Consider the following 19,742-nt stretch of genomic DNA (forward strand, 5'->3'; position numbering starts at 1 on the left):
TGTGTGTTAGGGGTAAAGCCCAGTGCTCCTCCTTACCCTCTTGTACTCAGACAGTGTCACATTGTGCACAGAAGTGCACGCCTTGGCCTTTGTGTGTGGTTGCCCAGTGATCACAAACAAAAGGCAGAGAGCATGTGCATGGTGTGTGTGTATTTGTGGGTGTGTGTGTGTGTGTGTGTGTGTGTGTGTGTGTGTGTGTGTGTGTGTGTGTGTGTGTGTGTGTGTGTGTTCATCTACTGTGTTTATGTTTTGGATGTTGGGGAACATCTTCTGTGTAAAACGTGGACAATACAGTCCCCAACACAACATAAGAAACAAACACGCTCATAAAAATACATGGCTGATATTTTTATATGTAATTTATTTGCAATGAACTATTTACAACATTAAACATAAATATTGTCATTTCAGCTACTGTCCTTTACATGAAGCACTAAAACTTGGTACAGAGCACTTTATGCTAAGTCATGCACAACGTATCATCTCTGCACACATCTTTATTTTCTAACAACAAATGCCTGCTATTTCATATGAACAAGATTTAGGAAATTTGCTCAGCAGGTAAACATACACCAGAGGCGGTGCTTGCACACACAAACAGCGTATAAGGTTTAGAATAAACCGATGATTACTCATCCAGCCCACATCTACTAGATTTGCATGACTTGTGCCACAGACACGTTTCTGGCCCATCCTGGTTAATGCATAAGGATGTGTCCTAAAAACAACACAGCGATTTCTCAATTCCTTTGAAAAACAACATTCGGTGTCAGAGGAACAACTTGTGCTTTCCCACTGTGGCCACAGGGTACATTAAACAATTGCTCGCATTTGACTGAGCTCATTGGTGGGGCTGCCAGGGAAACACAAGGTCAAGAGAGAGCTCTGGGGGAGCTGTGGGTTTAGCCACAGGAGGGAGCTTAGGGTCAGGGGTCACACAGAGAGACTGGGGTGGTGGAGGAGCTGCAACGTAGTGTTTAGTCCTCACTGAGCCTAAAGATACAGAGGGAAGATCTCTTCAGGTGGACGGTTACTGGTGCTGTGTGTTTAAAATGATGATCCTGAGGATGTTTGACTTTAATAAAAAAAATAGTAAATAGTGATATATAGTCAAGAGAATATTTTGAGTTTTTCATTAATCCATAGACACTCATCTCTAAAACCTCAATCCAATATTTACTCTGAGACTGTGCATCTGAAAAGTGCACCATTTAAAAAGATAGAATATACTGCTAACCTTTGCAGGAACTTCTATAGAAACTGTGAGGATAATGTCCTGTTAAATCCTGATATACTTCCCAGTTTTGTTAGTGAAACTGGATGAACAGAAAAATTGATGGGTTTGGATATTCTGGCCATGTCCTGCACTGCGGCAGAGGCAGAGAATCTGGTGTCTGTTTGTCTGTAATAGAGAGAGAGAGACAGAGAGCACACACTGCAGGACTCCACACCTCATCGCATCTCATCAGTAATCAAAGATCAGCACTTATCTGGACAGATGCATGTAGATGGATACGCACAGTTTTTTGCTGTTTCATTCATGAGCACGATTTTATTTTTCTTTTTTCTTCCTTTTTTCACAGTATGGCAATTTTGTATCTGCCTGCACACAACCAGGAAACATAAAGTGACAGGTTACTTCTGAAATGTGCTCTTGTGTTGTTGTGCCCTTGCAGAGTTTTCTGAGGACCCAGGACATGATGTTATTATTACACAACAGCACTGGGGCTGTCTACTCAATGCTGCATAACTCCCCTCAGATCACCCTTTGTACACCAGCGTCCAAGCCAGAAAAAAAATGTCCAATCCAGCCTGAACTCTGACTCATTGTACTAAGCTGTCAGGTCACTATATATATATATATATATATATATATATATTATTTTTTTTTAACTTGTTTTGGTTGCACATGCCTTTGAGCTAGAATATAATCACTTTAACTACAAAGAATAGGAAAATGCCTGATGATGCGTCTTCCATCATCAATCTAGATTTAAATTAATTGATTTAAATGTCACCAGGAAGATAATGATGTTACCACTCTTATGAATTTAATTTTGTGTTGTGAATTGATATTCTCACTAGCTGAAAATGTGTGTAAATCAGAATGAATCCACTGTGTTTTACAGCCCATTAAATTGTCTTTGTTTCGGTAAAACGCCCTCCCTCTCCAGCTTTTGTCCAGGGAAACACACTAATCCTTGGTCAAAGTGACCCAGAGTTTGTGTAGAAGACAAAGAACTTTTCTAAGGTGGCTGTGTATGTGTATGAAACTTTTCACAAAATGGCAGGGATGATGCTGAGGGCTCACCGGACTGTGCCATGATGCCAGTTCTCCTTAACCAAGGCCTCGAGGTACAAGCCACAGCTGAGTTGGCAATTGAACTCTCTGTGCCTGTCCAGATGTTGGCCTAATTTACTGCGACTAGCAGCGTATGTGGCCAATTTACATGTCCTCACACCCAGTGGGTGTGCCTGCATGTGTACAATGTCAGCCTCTACCTCAAGTGTTCCAGCATTCACTCGCCAACATCCGATGATTCATTTTGTTTTTAGCAGCGGAGTGTTTTTTTAGCAAAACGCAGCAAGACGTTTGCTGTATGAGTTCAGATCTCAGGACAGCTCAGGTTCAACATCCTCACACCAGTTTCTTAGTGGACAGTTTCATTTTGATTAGAACAGTGTTGTAGCAAAGGTGGAAAACACATTGAAATCTTGGGTGATATTTCTTGTTTTACCTGTAACATTTCAGGTGTTCATTACCAACGTAACTGTGTTGTATATCCTGAGGAAAAAGTTTGTCTTACCACATAATTTGGTGTCATACCAGTGCACAGCTTCTCTTAGAATCATCTGACAAGAAACCACATGAATAATTAGATAAATTTAGTTGGAATATTGGTTCTCTTTCGGATTTACGTTACCATAAAATAAATCTCTTTTGGTGAAAATGTTGGTGAAAAAGTATATTTTAAGCTGAGCAAGAATTACTCATCATGACAAACTCAGAAAATTGTCACCCAGCTTTGCAGTTGCCCTCAGGTCTTCACAGTGTTTCAACGTCTTTCAGCACATTGTTTTGGTTTTACGGCTAGCTACTTTACTGTTTTTGTTCTGTCTCACCTCTCTCGGTCTCATTTCCAGCAGAAAAAGCAAAGATAAACCCCCTGTACACTACCTGCTCACCACCAAACAGCAGAGAAACATGACTTCAGGTGAATGATAATGTTGTTGTCTTTGTAACTGCTGGACACGTAAATGAGCAACTGTATGCTAACATGTTTGCCATATATTAAAAGGTGATTTGACTAATAAGCCTTAGTTACAGCAGTAATGTATTTAATTGGTTACTGTACATGCACAGTGTCATTAGAGCTGGTTGGCGCTAGTTAGAGTCTAGTTAGAGCATTGGAAGAGGAGGCAATGTGAGGGCACATAGGCTGGTGGGCCTGCTGGCACCTCTGCCACATTCTGTGGCATCAGGCCAGTTTTAGACACCCCTGGAGCTGGCAAAGACCAGATGTGGTGTGTTTGAAGACAGATGAGAGCAGCAGTCTTGCGCATCTTCAGAACTGACAGTGAAGCCGTTAACATTTCCAACAACCTCTAAGGTTGAATGTGTGCCAAGTGCATTCATCTACAATACCTATCTGTCTACCTCTCTATAATACATATTTAACACATATTGTGGTTTTATTAATATATTAATCAAAGTGGGTGTTTTATTTTTGCAAGCATTGCATATCAAAACCTTCCTATCTATCATCCTCGTTATGGCATTAATAATTTTGTCCATTAAACATCTGATTCTGACATTTTTTTCTTCCCTCAGTCTGTGCAATTAACTCCCTGATCATCAGTGACTATGATTTTAGTTCAGGGTTAAAGTAATAGAAAATGACAGTGATCCCCCATCCACCCTGATTTCAATTTACTCTGTCCTTAATGAGACATGCTCTGCCTGCATGCAGTGACATAGAGCTTGTTAAAGGAATTATTAGCACTGATAAAGTGGAAAGATAAGCACTTCACTTCTGACAGAGATTATTGAAATGATCCACTACTTGAGGCATCTGCATCTTTTCATTATAACACTTTCAGAAGTTTGTGATCAGAAAAATGACAGGAGGGTATGAACTAAATGGGCATCAGGGTATTTTAACTTTTTTTTTAAATGTGTAAAACTATTTGATCAATCCCATGCGACTGTTTGACAACAGTATAAATCAAATCAATATATCATAACAATGTGTAAAAAGGCTGAAGGTAAGAGAAGAATGGGTTTGAGACAGTCAGTGTAATATTAAGAGGTATCTCAACAGCCAAATTCAATATGCTGTATTTTCCAAGAATTTTCATGCAATCAAACTGGAAAAACAATATGAAATAATACAGACACACACACAAGTGTTAAATTACCTTCATCAATTCAAGGGTGCCAGACAGGGCAAGCTTTATTTAACACAGAAAAAACAAAAAAAAACAAAAAAAAGTAAAAATTTCCTAAATTTATTTTAAACAAATGTACATGTCAATCCAAAAAAAGGCAAAAATAGCTACCAAATAAATATTCACATCCACAACAATATTTTCATATGACATCCTTGAAGATATCTTACAATGATTATAAAACAAGAGACGGTATTTACAATCATACAACTTTAATAGGACATGCTTAGGAGTTTGACTGCACCATTGTACCACACACTGACTACAACACAAAGGCTGCATATTAACTGACATGGTCCGTGAGCCGCCCATCTATCCCATCTTCAGAAGGCCTGGCATCACATCCCTAACCCAGAGAAAAATATCAAGAAACGTTTTTTTTTAAACAAGCCTGGCAATAAATGCATAACTGATGCTGTAATAACGAATGTGGGGATGTCTGCTTGTGAGCCAACCGTCTCTGTCCACACAACCAACCCAAGAGCCAGTCTCTGTGTTTCCTATGCTGAATTGTTGCTAGGCAATGCTGAGGAATTTGGTGTGTGACCATGAACTGGAAGCCTTTTTGCAGATCACCACTTTAAGTTCCTCCGACTACCAGTGGCAGTCCACAGCTCCATAAAGACGCTACAATCGTTTAAGGGAGATATTTCCAAAACGACACTGGGACTCACATCATCCTACTGAATACAAAAAAAAAAAGAACAAGAAGAATGGAAAAATAGCTTTCTTAGGACAGGGCCAGCCTGTGCATTTTGATTACTTGTTCTCCTTAGTCCCACATTATTTCCTTTTTTTTCCCACACACTAGCCCTTTTTACAAGATCATTGTTAGACTTTTGAAATATATTTCCAATTTTAAAAGCACGTCACTGTCAACTCACACGAGCAATTAAAGCAAGTCCTGCTGCCTGAATACGTTTTTATTATGATTATGCATCTCCAACTGAAAGACCATTTCTCCCTCTTATTCACATACTCTTTTTCCACACACAGCACAACGTCATCATTGGTTGTTTCATATACCAGTGGCTACTTACACAGGGGGGGGGGCGACACAGATCAACAGCCTCTTTGTACAGCAGAGATGGTTTCAGTCTATAACATGGATGTCCATGGAGCACTTATAGCATGACAGTAATCACAAAGCTGCGTCTTTATTGCCACACAGGTTACCTTGCATCACAAGCACTTAAATCATTATTGCTTTATGGTTAGAAGCACAGAGATCAATGCTGCACACACACATAACCATGAAGCCAAAGATTTAAGCTCAGAAAAGGGTCCAATTTTTGCTCCGTAGTCATTGTAGCCTACAGTAAGTGCTGCTTATTAGAGGTCAATAGATTAACAAGAGGGTACGACACAAAGACCAGAGTAATCTTGGAAGAGTAGTCAGGTTGGGAGTGCTACATTGGATTGTTGCGAACCAGAGAAATCCACAAGCATATTACAGTAGTCAAAAAAACTCAGTGATTTCTGGGAAAATGATATGAAAGACATTTTTCAAAACTGCATACCATTTGAGAATTGTTGAAAAACTGTCAACAATGCAATGCTACAAATCTTCCGAGGAATATTTGAAACTACAAACCAGATTCTCCCATTAGCAGCGATCCTGAATTAGGTAGGCGTTATCCTATGCTTTTAAATATGCCTCATAGCTCTTTGACTGGCCTCAAAAACCAGCCACAGCTTCATAAATAACACGCGACAGCTCAGCATTGAACTGTTTGATTCTATGCTCCTGGTCACAACTACAAAAGTGTCTTTTCTCATCTGTTAAAGTGTGTCTGTCCCATAACCAAAACAGTATTTTAAAATAGACTCCAGCTGTGACAGCAGAGACATCGGAAGCACAGCTAAACTTCCCTTTATGTTTCGTGTGTCATCATTTCTGCAGTCATTTTGTACACACAGAGCCTCTTCAGCCTCCTGGACTTAGTCCACTGAAAGCCTGTGGAGCAGCGCTGTCCAGAGCTACACAACCATGCATCAGCAAACCGTGAACATTGATATAGTCTAGACTGCTGTGTGCACAGCAGCCTGAACTCACAGCTCTTATCCCTGCTCTCATCACCACTGAGACAATGAGAACAGCTCTCTATGTAATAGCTCTCACTGGGCTTTGTCCCACTACTACCACTATGTCTCTTTGCTTTCACAGGCCTTAACCGGGACAACAGCGACAAGCTATTTCACACCTCACACACCTTACTAAGAGGGATGTACAAGATTTTGCTAATTCCTGACGGTTTCATGCTAGATTTATTTTTGTACTTAGAAAAATATCCATTGAATTGTCTGAGAGGCATTTACATCACAAGATTAAACGTCACACGTTGCACATTTCCAATTTGGACAAAATCAACATGTGCCTAGAGATAGTAAAATCAGACAGATGTAACACCATTGTAGTTGCATACTGTTTACAGGTGAAAAAATGACAGCTCCATGATTAAAGCTCGACTGATATTGTTTGTTTGAAAGCAAGATAAAAAGTGGTGGAAAAAGACGGATGTGCGCTAAAAGGTTCAGGAGAAAGTGGACAGCGAGGTGTCCACCTCTTCTGAGGGGTGTTTGGTTTCCGGGGGGGTGAGGGAAGGATTCAGCAGGAAGCCCTGATAAAACCATCATGCCCACCCCCCCTTCCCCGAGACCAAAGAGGCAGGGGCTGGGGGTCGCATGTGAGGACTGTAACCCAAGAGGTCTCCACTCACATGACAGAGCAGCTCTTGGCCTTCTCCTTCTTGAAGTTGGAGGAGAGCAAATCCGACTTGCTGGGCAGGTGGAGAAGTCTTTTGGAGAGGCGTCGGGTGGGGCTGGGCTTTGGGAGAGGCTGCAGCTTGTTGATGCAGGCCATCGCTGCAGTACGGAACACACTGTGGATGCTTTTCTCCGAGGTGAACGCCGAGCACTCCAGGTAAGCCTCTGCACCCAGCTGCTTGGCCATAGCCGAGCCCTGCAAGAAATGGAGTGAGGAAGGGTGCTGTTCGTACCATCCTTTAACAAATTGTCAGTGTTTTCTATTTGTACAGGGGTCACACTTGGCATGTGTGAAGTTCAGGAGGAACGGCCCTAGCAAGATCATAAAATGGCCGTGAAATTAAAAATGAGGGAGCCTGCCACCATTGACTGGGTGACAAGGGGTTACTCATTATATTCTGACCCGTCTTCATATGTCATTGTATATAGTATATAGTTTTATATACAAAGAGTCATATTCCTAAAATTATTTTTTAAATGCTTGTCAGATGACAATGATAGCTCCTGCTGAAGTGTAATGCGAGAGATGTGATGCCTAAAAAGTTCTGCTGCTTATTGTAATATTTATTTTCTCTTCATACCACATAGCCCTGACATAAAATAAAGCCAGAAAATTCATTCTGAGAAGGAAAAAGATTAATAACTCTACTATTGAAGTGTGTTTGCCATGCATGTTTCTTGTTCATGTTTCTAATTCGGCATTGACTATATTCCCAAAAAGCTACGTGTTAACGTGTTACTTATTGTATCTCACCTGCTCATAGGTGATGGGGGTCTGTTTCTGATTGGACAGTTCCATCAGCGTGCAGACATCGGTACGCAGATCAATCTTACAACCAATGAGCAGGATACGTGTGCTTGGACAGAAGTCCAGGATCTCAGTTTTCCACTGTGGACACAACAGGACAATCATTTCAGTGGATCCATTTTGCCAAAGTTTCCAGGAAATGATAGGCTGTAAATATACAGTATATTGACCAATGCTGAGGTATATTGTCAGGAAAAGAAATCACAATGGGCTAGAAAACATGGGTACAGCCGTTACCTTCTTCAGACTGCTGTCCACAGTGTCGGGGCGGCTGATGTCAAAACACAGCAAAACTGCATCTGAGTCACTGTAGCACAGGGGCCTCACGTTATCATAGTATGGAGAACCTTGCATTGCCGAAAAGAGAAAGTCGTCAATGTGGATAAAAGATAAGACAAACTGAAAAAACACACTGACATCTCTGATTTCAAATGGTTCCATGTGCCATGAGTGACATTGATGTAGGCCCCTTTGACCACAGGAACCTTTCCTCGACAACCACAATGTTGTACATTTCAAAGTGATGGGGTTATTGAGAATGAGTTTTCAGAGCTGAATATTGTTGATTTGTGAGATAAAACTTTCAGAGAAATCCTGCAGCCACCATTCTGAATATTGGCAAAGGTCCTCAATGTTTCCCTCATCTTCCTTGTCAAATGGTAAAACACATGTAGTTTCAATAGTTTGCAGTTCTAAAAGTTCCTCTCAGTTATTTGTTCCTTAATGTTTAAATGGAAAATGGTCTTTGGATATTTTTTAAACTGCAGGGAACTGCACATATTTTTCTTGTGCCACATTACAAGGCATACCACCAATCATATCAAAGGTACAATGGGGTCCAGGCTAAATTATTATCAGTATTGTAAAATGTCTGAGACTTCATGAGTTGAGCCAATAATTAATTAATTTTAAGTGGAGATTATTTCCGGTATGTATTGCTTTGATGACAGGCAGCTGGTCAGAGCAAAAACTGTGGAGCGGCAGAGGCAGAGCGGGAGCATACAGCTGCTGGGATTATGTGGAATCGGCATCACTTCTCCTGCTGAGCCTCACTTTGCTGTCCCTGAAACTGCTCTTTTCCTGCGTCTATATCCTCTGCTGGCATTTCAGAGGGAGAGAAGATGACAATCGAGCACTAAATCCTCATTGATCTTCTCTTGCAGTAGATTACGCAAGTGGAACGATGGGGCTCGGGGCAGGCAGACGCTCCCACTCATGCTCAGAATCCTTAAGTAAGCCACCCACCCCCCCAAAAATCCTCTGCTCTGCGCTGATACTTCCAGTCCCTCTGTTACCACAGCAACAGCCTTGGAATCCACCGTCTACATCAGGCATTCCTCCCACCTCTCCATAAAGGCTCGCCTTAACTGCCAATCAATCATTTCACACAGCAAACTGCCCACCCACCTACTGTTGGGGACATTCCTCTGCTCTGCAACAGAGTTGGGGACCACAGACATACATCCATCACACGACAACACAAACATTCACACATGGCGGCACCACACCTCAAGACACACGGGCTCACTATTTAAATTTGGCAGCAGCCAGAGGTGATCCCAATCTGTGATAAGATGAAAAAGAAGAGGAGCAGCTCAATGGGATTAACATGTTTACTTCGGGCTCCATGTGAATCCCAAAAGGGATTCAGTGTTCCTCTTATAGCTACAGATAACAAAAGCAGTGTGTGTAATCACTCATTAGATATTACACAACCGCCCTAATTGATTTACTGAGTAGAAAACAATGCATCAGAAGAGAACATATGAAAAAGCACACACAACATGGATGCTCGCATATAAATCAGTTTCATGAATACTTAATGATCTTTCACATTATCAAAGGGTAAAACTGAATTTGCCAGCTGCCGGGCGCTGTGAGTGGAATAATGACAAGCTGTGATAAAACTCCTCAGGGCTCAATGTCCTGAAGAAAGTAAACATCGCTGCAAAGGAACAAAGGGACACGCTTTTTGTGTTATAACTCTGTTTCTACGTCTTTGGAATGAAAAATTACTTTGTTTTCCTCTTAAATAGTAAATTGACTGAAACATTCAGATTAAAGTAAATGATTTACTACGACTGTATTTTTCAAAAAGAGGACAGACGTTGCCACCTTGTGAATGAAAATTACACTATTGCCCTTACACAATTTTACATTTAGGGTTAGAGTAGAAAAGCCACGCTCATCTGTGAGACAACTTTGCGTTTGCTGACTGTGAAAATTGGCACATAGAAATCAGAACAATTAGCAATGATGAGTCTCTCTCTGTGTGTGTGTGTGTGTGTGTGTGTGTGTATGTGTGTGTGTGTGTGTGTGTGTGTGTGTGTGTGTGTGTGTGTGTGTGTGTGTGTGTGTGTGTGTGTGTGTGTGACAGTAACAGGGCGCTCCGTAAATCTTCTCAATCTCCCGCAAGGGGTTATCACACAGCCGGGAACCTGGGTGTGATTCTGCATTAAATGGCCACTGATATAAATGCAGCAGTCAATGAAAAGCTGGACAGAAGCTGCACGGGGGGTCCGAGAGCCTTTGCAATTAAAGCTGACAAATTAGTTTAGAAGTATTACACTGCCAAGAGGGAAGGGAGATGGAGGGAACATCTACAGTGTGTCTTTGTTATTCAACCCTCCACTGAAATTGATTTTATCTTCTGTTTTGGTCAAAGGATGCACGAATCAGTAGGCGTATTTATCCCGTTTTTAAAGGAAATAAATAAATCATGATATGAATTTGTAAATATTAGCATTTAAAGCTTCTCAACATGCTGTTTGGATACAGTAGCAGCCTTGGCAGCACTTTCCAGGACCCAGTTTCTAATCCTGGAAGAAATAGCAGTTTCTATTGTGGCAAGAAAAAAGCCAGGAGGAAGAGAGAAGGGAAAGCAGCAGTGTATCATACAGAGGCAGATCACAAAGAGCCCTCCTATGCCATTAATCCTTCACCCCCTGCTGTCTGATATCACAGGGTAGCACTTTCTCTTTCCCTCTCTTCCCTCCTTCTTTTCATTGCAACAACCCAGAGAATGCTTTGGCTAGACAGATCAGTGCACATGCAGCATCTAAGCGTGGCCCAAATGGTTCCTTTCTTTCCTCTTTCTCAACAGCACGCCTCTACAACAGATGGAGCATTTCTGAGGCATGAAACATGGAGAGTGAGGCCGACTTACTGGGGAAGGGAGGAAAAGGAACGAGCATTACCAAATTCCATGCGCCTGAGCTCGACTCCATCCGTATTGATGGTGCAGTGCCCAGAGCTAAGTGTCGAGGTGGAAACTGGGCCAGAGTAGAAGTAGGCTTCACAGGCTGAGATGGGCATACAGGTGGGGGAGGGGAGGGTCCACTTTTCTACGTGTGCTTGAGTGAGTGCGCGAGTGTATTTCTGTGCATGTGTGCTAAATCAACTGAGGGACAGAGCCTGTCTTCATCATTAGCACACTCCTCTCTGACAGTGGGAATACAGGGGTCAGACAGATTAATGATCCAGTGATGGGATGACTCAGAGATTTGGGGATGAGAGTAGCGCTGCCCCTACGCCCACACTCAGCCGGCTGGGAGCTGTGGTGCTGCTGCCGCTGCTGCATTCCTAAATGTGAGGATCTGCTGCTTTTCCACTGCTGCAGCAGCAGCAGCTTACAGCTACAGACTTTACAGACCAGCTAAAAATTACACATTACATTGCGTCAGACAGTTGTTCCCTGGTTTCACATGCCAGAGCCAGTCAGAATCACTGCTGAAGCCCCCTGCAGGGAGGGAGAGGATGGTTCTTTGTTCCTGAGCATCACCATGTCTGAACTGCTAACAAGCTTTACTTGGTAACTTGACACTGTCAAAGCTAATCACTCTGTGGCTTCTGAAGTTGATTCAAACAACAGACTGTTTAAAAAATTTAACCTAAAGCCTTGATGTGCTTTGAATTAGAAGGGTATTCCGCTAGGAATCGTTTCAATCTTTCACAATATTATAGTCAGAGGTAAAAATCATTAGTTGTTAATACTTATCAATTCACTCAGCCTACTGAATAAAATTCATTTGCCAAGACTAATACTTTACTGTAATAATCTATATATTTTAATGTCTTATCACTTATTCTAATTAAAAACTAAGCCAGTGCTGAAACTATCAGTCAGCTGAGTGATTGGTCAACCAACAGAAAATAAATCGATAACCATTATGACAATCAGTTATTCATTTAAAAACATTGGATGGTTCCAGCTTTCTAAATATGAGGATCTGCATCTTTTCCTCTGTTTCCATCACTGTAAATTGAATATCTTGTGGACTGTTGGCTGGACAAAACAAGCAATTTGAAAATTTCATTGTTTCATAGAGCAAACGATTCATCGATTAATCATAAAAATGTTGGACTGATAAATGTAGAATGCAAATAATCATTAGTTGTCACCCTAAAACAGACTGAACCCTAAATGTCCCTAAAATGACTAAAAGCCTTGTGGCCATTAGTAGATGACTGATATATAGCCATTGACAAAATTATTGTCTATTAACAATGCCTCTCTTTTACAATTATACAGATTGTTTCTTCAGCCTAAATGGATATTGGGTTAGTTCCAATTCAATCTCATTTATATATCATACAAGAAATTATTCTATATACGCTATCCTCTAAAACGCAAAGGCTTTATCAGCAAGAGCATTTAACCTGAAATAAACTACGCACTAACACCGTAACGAGATCAATTATTCACTATTCATGAGTTACAGCCGCTGGATGGTGTTCGCCTTCCCCTCTTCCTCTCTCCCCCCTGCATGTCCGATCAGACCAGGCTGATTAAAACTGGTGGATTGATTTTGGTCAGTAAATCCATGGCGGACCAGGGAGAAGGAGCTGCCTGCCGTGTGGAGCCGGCGATGAGGTCAGTCCGATCAATCAAGGGGAGTCAAGATAATGAGGAGAGTCTCCCGGCGTGGTGGGGCCGCAGCGGCGGAGCTCCACGCGATTAGAGCAAATTACAGCAAGAAGAGGAAACTGTACAATGTGACCAACAAATTGCCCCTGCGCCTGTCGTCCATCACCAGGAGCCTGACGGGAGATACATGAGAGTCATCTATTAAAAAAAAAAAAAATGAGGGGGAGGAAGGGGTGATTTAAGTTCTCCTCTCAGTGGAGCAAGAGAGTGAAAACTCTTTAAATCAAACTTAAATCCTACTCACATTACCATGAATTACTTTCACTGTAGCCTTTTGTGTCCAATTTTATCTGTTAATTTACAACTGTCTGTGATATGTGTGTACTGTGCAGTATGTGTTGTACCCTATTGTATTTTGTAGTGCATTGTGCAGTATTTGTTTGCCATTGGGTCCGTTCATTGTTCCTCGTGTCAAGGGGGTGACGTATGCAAATTAGCCAGAAACTAAATGGTACAATTTTGGATTTTGAATGGATCACAAGGGACCGACAAAGAAAGGGTTCAACAGAGGGAAGAAGAGAGTTAAAACAATGATGATATGTTTAGTGGGAACAGAAAAGTGGGAAAAAAGTGAAGGGAAAAACGAAAGAAAGAAAGAAAGGAAGTATCTCAAACTCATTGGGTCAGTCAGAAGGGGGGAACCAGTGGTCCTATTCAGAGTCTTAATCCCCTGAATCATGCTGTTTGAGTGGATGACCTAGGGTAGCATATGGACGCGAATGCAGGTCACCAGAGTTTCTGAGCTGCTTCATGTCTGTCTGCTCCAGAAAACCTTCCTGCTCAACAGGGTGTCTCTCTGTGTGCCCATCATCCATCCCCAGGCACCGGGCCCACTCCTGCTGGCCAGACCAAAGGTCCACAGTCTGGGATTAAAAAGCGGGATTTGGTCTGGGGAGAGAATTACATTCACTACTTTCCTGTTGCCACTTTTGGATAATGGGGAAAAAAATATGAGAACACAGTAAATACTGCATCGTCTCATACAAGTGGGTCTGTTATATAAAGCGTTTGCTGTACACAGACACACAATTAGAAACACAAACACACACACACACACACACACAGGGACACACACATGAGCCCACGGTGCTCAGCCACGGTGACCTAGTGAAGCTGCAGATACATCCAGTACGTGTGGATGGAGAGGGATGTGGGCTGGGGAGAAAAACCATTGTGCAGTGGGCATGAAGGGAATCAAACAGGTGCTGCAGACCCGTGTTCACAGTATTCAGGTCAACACACTAAACAGCAGATCCCTGGGGAGATCCACACTGACACATTGACCCTCTTTTTCACGCTTTGTGTAAATGAACATATGATGCACAAAGTCAGCAATAACAACAAGCGAGGCGGAATAATCAGTCTTTCTGCCTAGTTTCTGCCTAGTGAAAATATTTGGCATAGAAATGTACTTGCAGATTTGTCGATCCTTCATCCTGCCACATGCAAAAATGCATCTGGTGATAAAGGAATACATTTAATCAGCTGCAATTCAGAGATTTGTAAAATGACTCGGACTCAACAAGTGCACATTCTCTGTGCCCTTGCGTTAACAATGAATAACAGAAGAGAGTATGAGGCCTGCCCATAAGCCTCCGACTCATTTAACAGCACTTTTATGTTATCTCCTTTATTCCGAGATGGACAGGCTCATGACATTTCCATTTTTTGCCTCCCCTCCTTTCAGCTGAGACAGACGGTCATTACATTCACAGCGCATAGCCTAATATCCCGGTCTCCCTCAGTGCTGCAGACAGAGTGGCAGGTCATGATGGGCCAGACAGACAGAGGAGAGGCGATGAGTTACCTGAAGTGTCCCACAGACTGAGCTCCACTCGCTGCTCCTCCAGCTCCAGACAGGCTGTGTAGTTTTCAAATACTGTGGGCACGTAGGTCTGGGGGAACAAAAAGCAACACGGTGCCATTAGTGGGGAGGTGTCAGTCAGTCAGTCAGCTACAGGTAACGGGATTCATCTAGCTACCAAGTACAACACGAAAACAAAGTCAAATGATGAGCCGAATCTAAATCCCCCTCAATTTGTTGGAAATTCTTATCAATTAATCACTCGCATCATTGCAGCTGCAGGAAATATTCAGCACACATAATATGAAGCATTCATAAATGCATAGGGAATGAATCCATTTTCACTGATCATGCGACGAAAAGGCTTGTGCAATTAAAAGCATTACGTTCAAGGAATGCAAAATAAACCAAAAGGAGGAAATCTCAGGAAGATGCGCATGCAAACTGCCACTGTCTGCAACAGACGCACCGATTTTCTCCTGCCACGATCATTTTAAGAGAACTTAACACTGCGATCATCAACAAAATACACCGCAACTTTTTTTGCATACATTTTTAGTGCATGTTTTCACAGACATGAGCCACATCGGAGCATACCTCTGGGTAACAATCCTTCGCCAGGACTTGCAACATCGCCGTTTTTCCGCATTGAACGTCTCCCACAAGAACCAGTTTACATCTCACGACAAGCGGTTGTGTATTTCTCCTTTCCTTCATGATGTTTAGGGTGGTCTAGTGTTTTGTTGATGTTTTATTTTATGTTTTATTTTAGCTTCTTTCTTTCTTTCTTTCTTTTTTTTTTTTGCCAAAACAAAAATGTCAAAAACAAGCGGCAGAACAGCCCAGAAATCGTCCCAGTGTGATCGAGCGTCCCGGTGTCTGGCTCTCGCAGGATGCCCGCAGTTGATCTGATTGAATTTGCCACTGCAGCTCTTTATAGAGGCGAGCAGCAGCCAATAGGAGCTCAACCATTCCACAGGCTTTCTAACATGCCCTTACTGCACCCAGTGAACAAGATCAGTGTCAGGGTGATAGAACAACGGCGGCATAAACCGGGATTTATTCATTTTTTATGTTTTAGATTCACCCCTTTTTTTTCCCTTCACTGCAAACTAAGCAAACCCGATATTAGGGCCAAATCATTTCAGCGAGTGTTTATCATTCAATTTTAGGGCTTGTGAAATACGGTAGCCAACAGACAGTCACTGCAGACCTCTCTTTTGTAACCTGTTGGTCCTGTCACTTGGCCTGCTGGAAATTGATTGATTAAATTGACTTGACTGGCTGGATCAATAGCATACCACTGACTGAGTACAATGGGACCAATTGAAGGTAGACCAATTAGTTAACTTTAATCTGCATTACAGAGTCAGGTCAGTTTTATCCAAACAACTCTGCTTCTTCTAATCGAAAATTGTCTTCCACAACTGGCCTGATATTCTCTGACTCAGATTTAGCAAAGTACGTGGAAGGTAATATCATTGGCTCTGGAATGAAGCAAATCGGCATTCAACTTCTTTTGTCTGTGGATGTTAGTATGATTTCTTCTAAAATCCAACACTTCTTCCCGGTCACAGTTACCCTGTCAGCCCTCCAAAAACCACGGAGGGATAAGATTTAAAGAATGTTTCAGTGCACGTTTGCTGATCAAAGGGCAGTCTGACCTGTGTCAGTGTGGTTCAGTGTAATACCACCACACTGACATGTGGTGGGATGGTGTGAGGCCCCCTGATAGGTGACAAGCTATCGGCTGCCCACAGGGTCAAGTCGGGGGTCTCTCCTCTCACTCGTGCTGGTCAAACCCCTGGAGACACACAGACACTGACTTTCACACCCCGAAGGTTATTTCTGCATTGAAACAGCATCTCATTGTTCGGAAAAGGAGGATTAAAGATAAAAGTCAATTAAATGCTTTCTCTTGTGTCTGGCAGCCTACTGGCTAATTTACTTACTGCTGCCAATCAGAGCCCTTTGCAGTTTTTGCCCCAGTGGGTCAAAGCAATTTGCCTTTGTTCACAAACAGGCCGTATCATTCATCCCCCATGCTGGGACCTGTCTGCGTTTTATAGCCCAATATGTCTTGTTGTCATCATACATAGCTCTGATTTGGGGGGTTGTGTGTGCATGCCGAGGAGGACGTGTTCTGTGTTGCTGTTAATATTTCATTTCCATCAACAGCAACATTTGGACAAGTGCACATTCTGTCTTTACTCCTAGGTTTTTTTTCTGTAACAAGAGCATGTTGTGATTTGACACCCATCTTTCAAGTGAATGCTGTAAAATAATACTGTAAATACTCTGACTTCACAGGTGTAAAAAAAAAACTGGCATGCTGGTAAAGGAGGCAGCGTTGTCTTCAGTTTCAGAAACTTTTTTGTCCTTTACAATACAGTAGGCTACACAAAAATGTGAGTAGTTACTGAGTAACGAGTCAGGAACGAACGGCCTGATAGTTAATAGATCGTTGATGAGTAGCACCTGAAGAACTCTGCGTGCTTTTAAGTTTTAAACGTTTTAATTATGCTGTTTCTATGTTGCAACAAACTGGGCTAACACTTAACTTGGAACAAATACACTTTAATTCAGCAAACATGATTCCAAGGGAAGTCTCATTAAGCTGTCTTTTATAATAAACTAATACATCAATCCCACCTCAGTGTAGGGGCCAGAGTTACATGGCTTTCCACTTTTGTCTTGTGCCCAGGGTATAATGAAGACCTAAAACGCTGTGACAGGAATCATTTTCTATACTGTTCTAAAACGTCACGGTGTAAAGCCTCCCACAGTAATTCAAGTGTGTAGAGAAAAGAGGGCTGAAATATCCTGGGATTTCAGACTGTGCAACCTTTCTTCATGCACAAACGCATTACAAACACTTCATCGGTGATCACTTGTACAAGTGTGACAATGGGTGTATTAAAGAGGGAGTGGGTTCACTGAGGCTTCACACTACACTGCTGATTGGTGGTGAATAAAACTTCAATAGAGCGGGGCATACAGGAAGACAGGAGCAGTTAAGAAGAAAAGTTGCAGACTATGAACTCTTTCTAACCCTTCTAAACTAACCGCAGTGAATACATTATTGCCTGTGCAATCACTACAGAGCTCCTCTGATGGGACAGAGAGAGACAGGTGGCTGTGAATAATCATCAGGCATAAAGTGACACCTTCCAATATGGCTGACACTCGCAGATGAGGAGTAGGTGGCTGGGGACACCGGTCAACACACGGCCTCCGGAAAAGAGACAAAAGCTGAGTCACTACCTTTCTCACAAGACCCTCAGACGGTTAGAAACAAGAAGTCGGAGACTTCCTTACTTGCCTACCACAAAGTCGTCAGCAGATGGTGTTGTAACCCAGCATTTCTAGCATGAATTTCACATGTGATATTCTAGACTTACATATGAAGCAGCAATTTACACGTTTTTCGTGAGTGTGTCGGGGAAGATGTGTGATATTAGGCTACCAACCGATGTCATGTGGCATTACAAGTACAGGACAGATGGTAAATGATGATCACGTCCAGATAGTGGTGGTAATAACTTGGGTTTCTGTGGGAAAAGGGAGGACAAGCTGAATCTGAATGAGTGGTATATGGGTGCACTTATGAATGATCTGAACAGATTGCTCTACTGTCACTCATATGTAGACTAATTCAAGGGATTTTAATATGTCGTGGGTCCTCAGTCCTCACACATGCTGAGTTGTGACATCTCTCGCTCTCTCTTATCATTTTCTACGATACAGCCAACGCAACGTCCCGGCTTAGCTTTGCTGTGGCCAAATCTAAGAGGTCACATGTCATTCCGAACCAATGGGCATAAATATAATTCAAGATTTTGGAACCTATCTGCAGCGATTTGCTCCCGTCCAGCCACAAGAGCAATAGGGAGGTCGGCCACCAGCACCAGCCTGCACAGAGCTCTAACCTCAAAGCCATCAGAGCTCTGTGCAGGCCAGTCAAGATCTTCTACACCTAAATGGGAACATTTCTTTACGGCTTTGTGCATGAGGCCACTGACATGTTGAAAGTTAGAAGTAAACTATTGTCAAAAATATCATTGTATGCTGTAGCATTGTGATTCATCGTAACTGGAGCTTAAAATACAGCCCCAGATCAAAAGTACACACGTTTGTCTGGATTGTGTATATGATCAGTTACCAGGGAACACTTAAAGGGCCAGTTCACACAATCACAAAAAACCCATATATTTTTTTTCATATATATCTCATGGTATCAAGCCATGCAGATAGTTTTGGTTTCATTTGTCCAGGTTTTGACAATTGTGTACAGTGTCTGCTACCAACTGAAATAATGGGTCAAAGGAGTTTCATTTGTAGTATTAGCTCCATTGAAAAATTAGATTTAAAAAATTGAACAGCATGGCATGTGTCTTTCCAGAAACTGTGTGTCCATTACTCTGAAAATATAGGGACGTAATCGACTGTTCTTTGGTAGAAAGTAATTCCAGGGAAAATCGTTCACGGTGAAGTCTTGGGGCGGCAGAAATCTCACACACAGATACGGTATCTTAAAACCTGATCAGGCAACGTCAAGAACTAGTTGCGCTCACCAGAGGTAAGTGAGAAAAAATGTTTTTAGTTCGTTTTTAGCTTAAAGTTTTAAAACGAGATGAAAGGCATCACTCTACGATATTTCTGGTTTACATGATGGATTATTCTACAGCATCAGCACAACCTGAAGGCACAGACGTCCCACTTCTGCCCTCTGTTGGTTGTATTTTGAACCACCAAGCAAAAATAAAAACACCAGACAGAGATGTTACTTAAATGTTGTTGTTTTTTAATTCACCCCCTCTTTCAAATGTGCTATTGACAAAAGATGCACCCTGTACACACCATCACCAGACACTGTTGGATATCGTTTATCTTGCCGACTTGTCAGAATCCAAGGGAAATGTTGACATCATCATTAGACTAGACAGCTTGTTCAGTATTGGAGGTGGGTACAGCATAACATTTAGTGC

At 42.1% G+C, this 19,742-nt stretch overlaps 1 protein-coding gene across 1 annotated transcript; it reads right to left on the reverse strand.

Moving 5' to 3' along the window:
• Nucleotides 1-7,165: 7,165 nt before the first annotated feature.
• Nucleotides 7,166-15,471, reverse strand: rnd1b (Rho family GTPase 1b). Its single transcript, XM_040153291.1, has 5 exons — nt 15,352-15,471; nt 14,758-14,845; nt 8,261-8,370; nt 7,970-8,104; nt 7,166-7,411 (listed from the first exon to the last, which is right to left on the reverse strand). The coding sequence occupies exons 1-5, from the start codon at nt 15,469-15,471 to the stop codon at nt 7,166-7,168; spliced, it is 699 nt and encodes a 232-aa protein (XP_040009225.1).
• Between the last annotated feature and the right edge of the window lie 4,271 nt (nt 15,472-19,742).

This window comes from Xiphias gladius, chromosome 18 (assembly GCF_016859285.1).
Source record: "Xiphias gladius isolate SHS-SW01 ecotype Sanya breed wild chromosome 18, ASM1685928v1, whole genome shotgun sequence".
Taxonomy (NCBI): Eukaryota; Metazoa; Chordata; class Actinopteri; order Istiophoriformes; family Xiphiidae; genus Xiphias; species Xiphias gladius.

Coding starts and splice junctions, on each gene's coding strand:
- rnd1b (XM_040153291.1), bottom strand. CDS start 15,471: ATGAAGGAAAGGAGAAATACACAACCGCTTGTCGTGAGATGTAAACTG. Junction 8,105..8,260: donor TGGACAGCAGTCTGAAGAAG/GTAACGGCTGTA, acceptor TTGTGTCCACAG/TGGAAAACTGAGATCCTGGA. Junction 7,412..7,969: donor CCCCCATCACCTATGAGCAG/GTGAGATACAAT, acceptor CATTTCTTGCAG/GGCTCGGCTATGGCCAAGCA.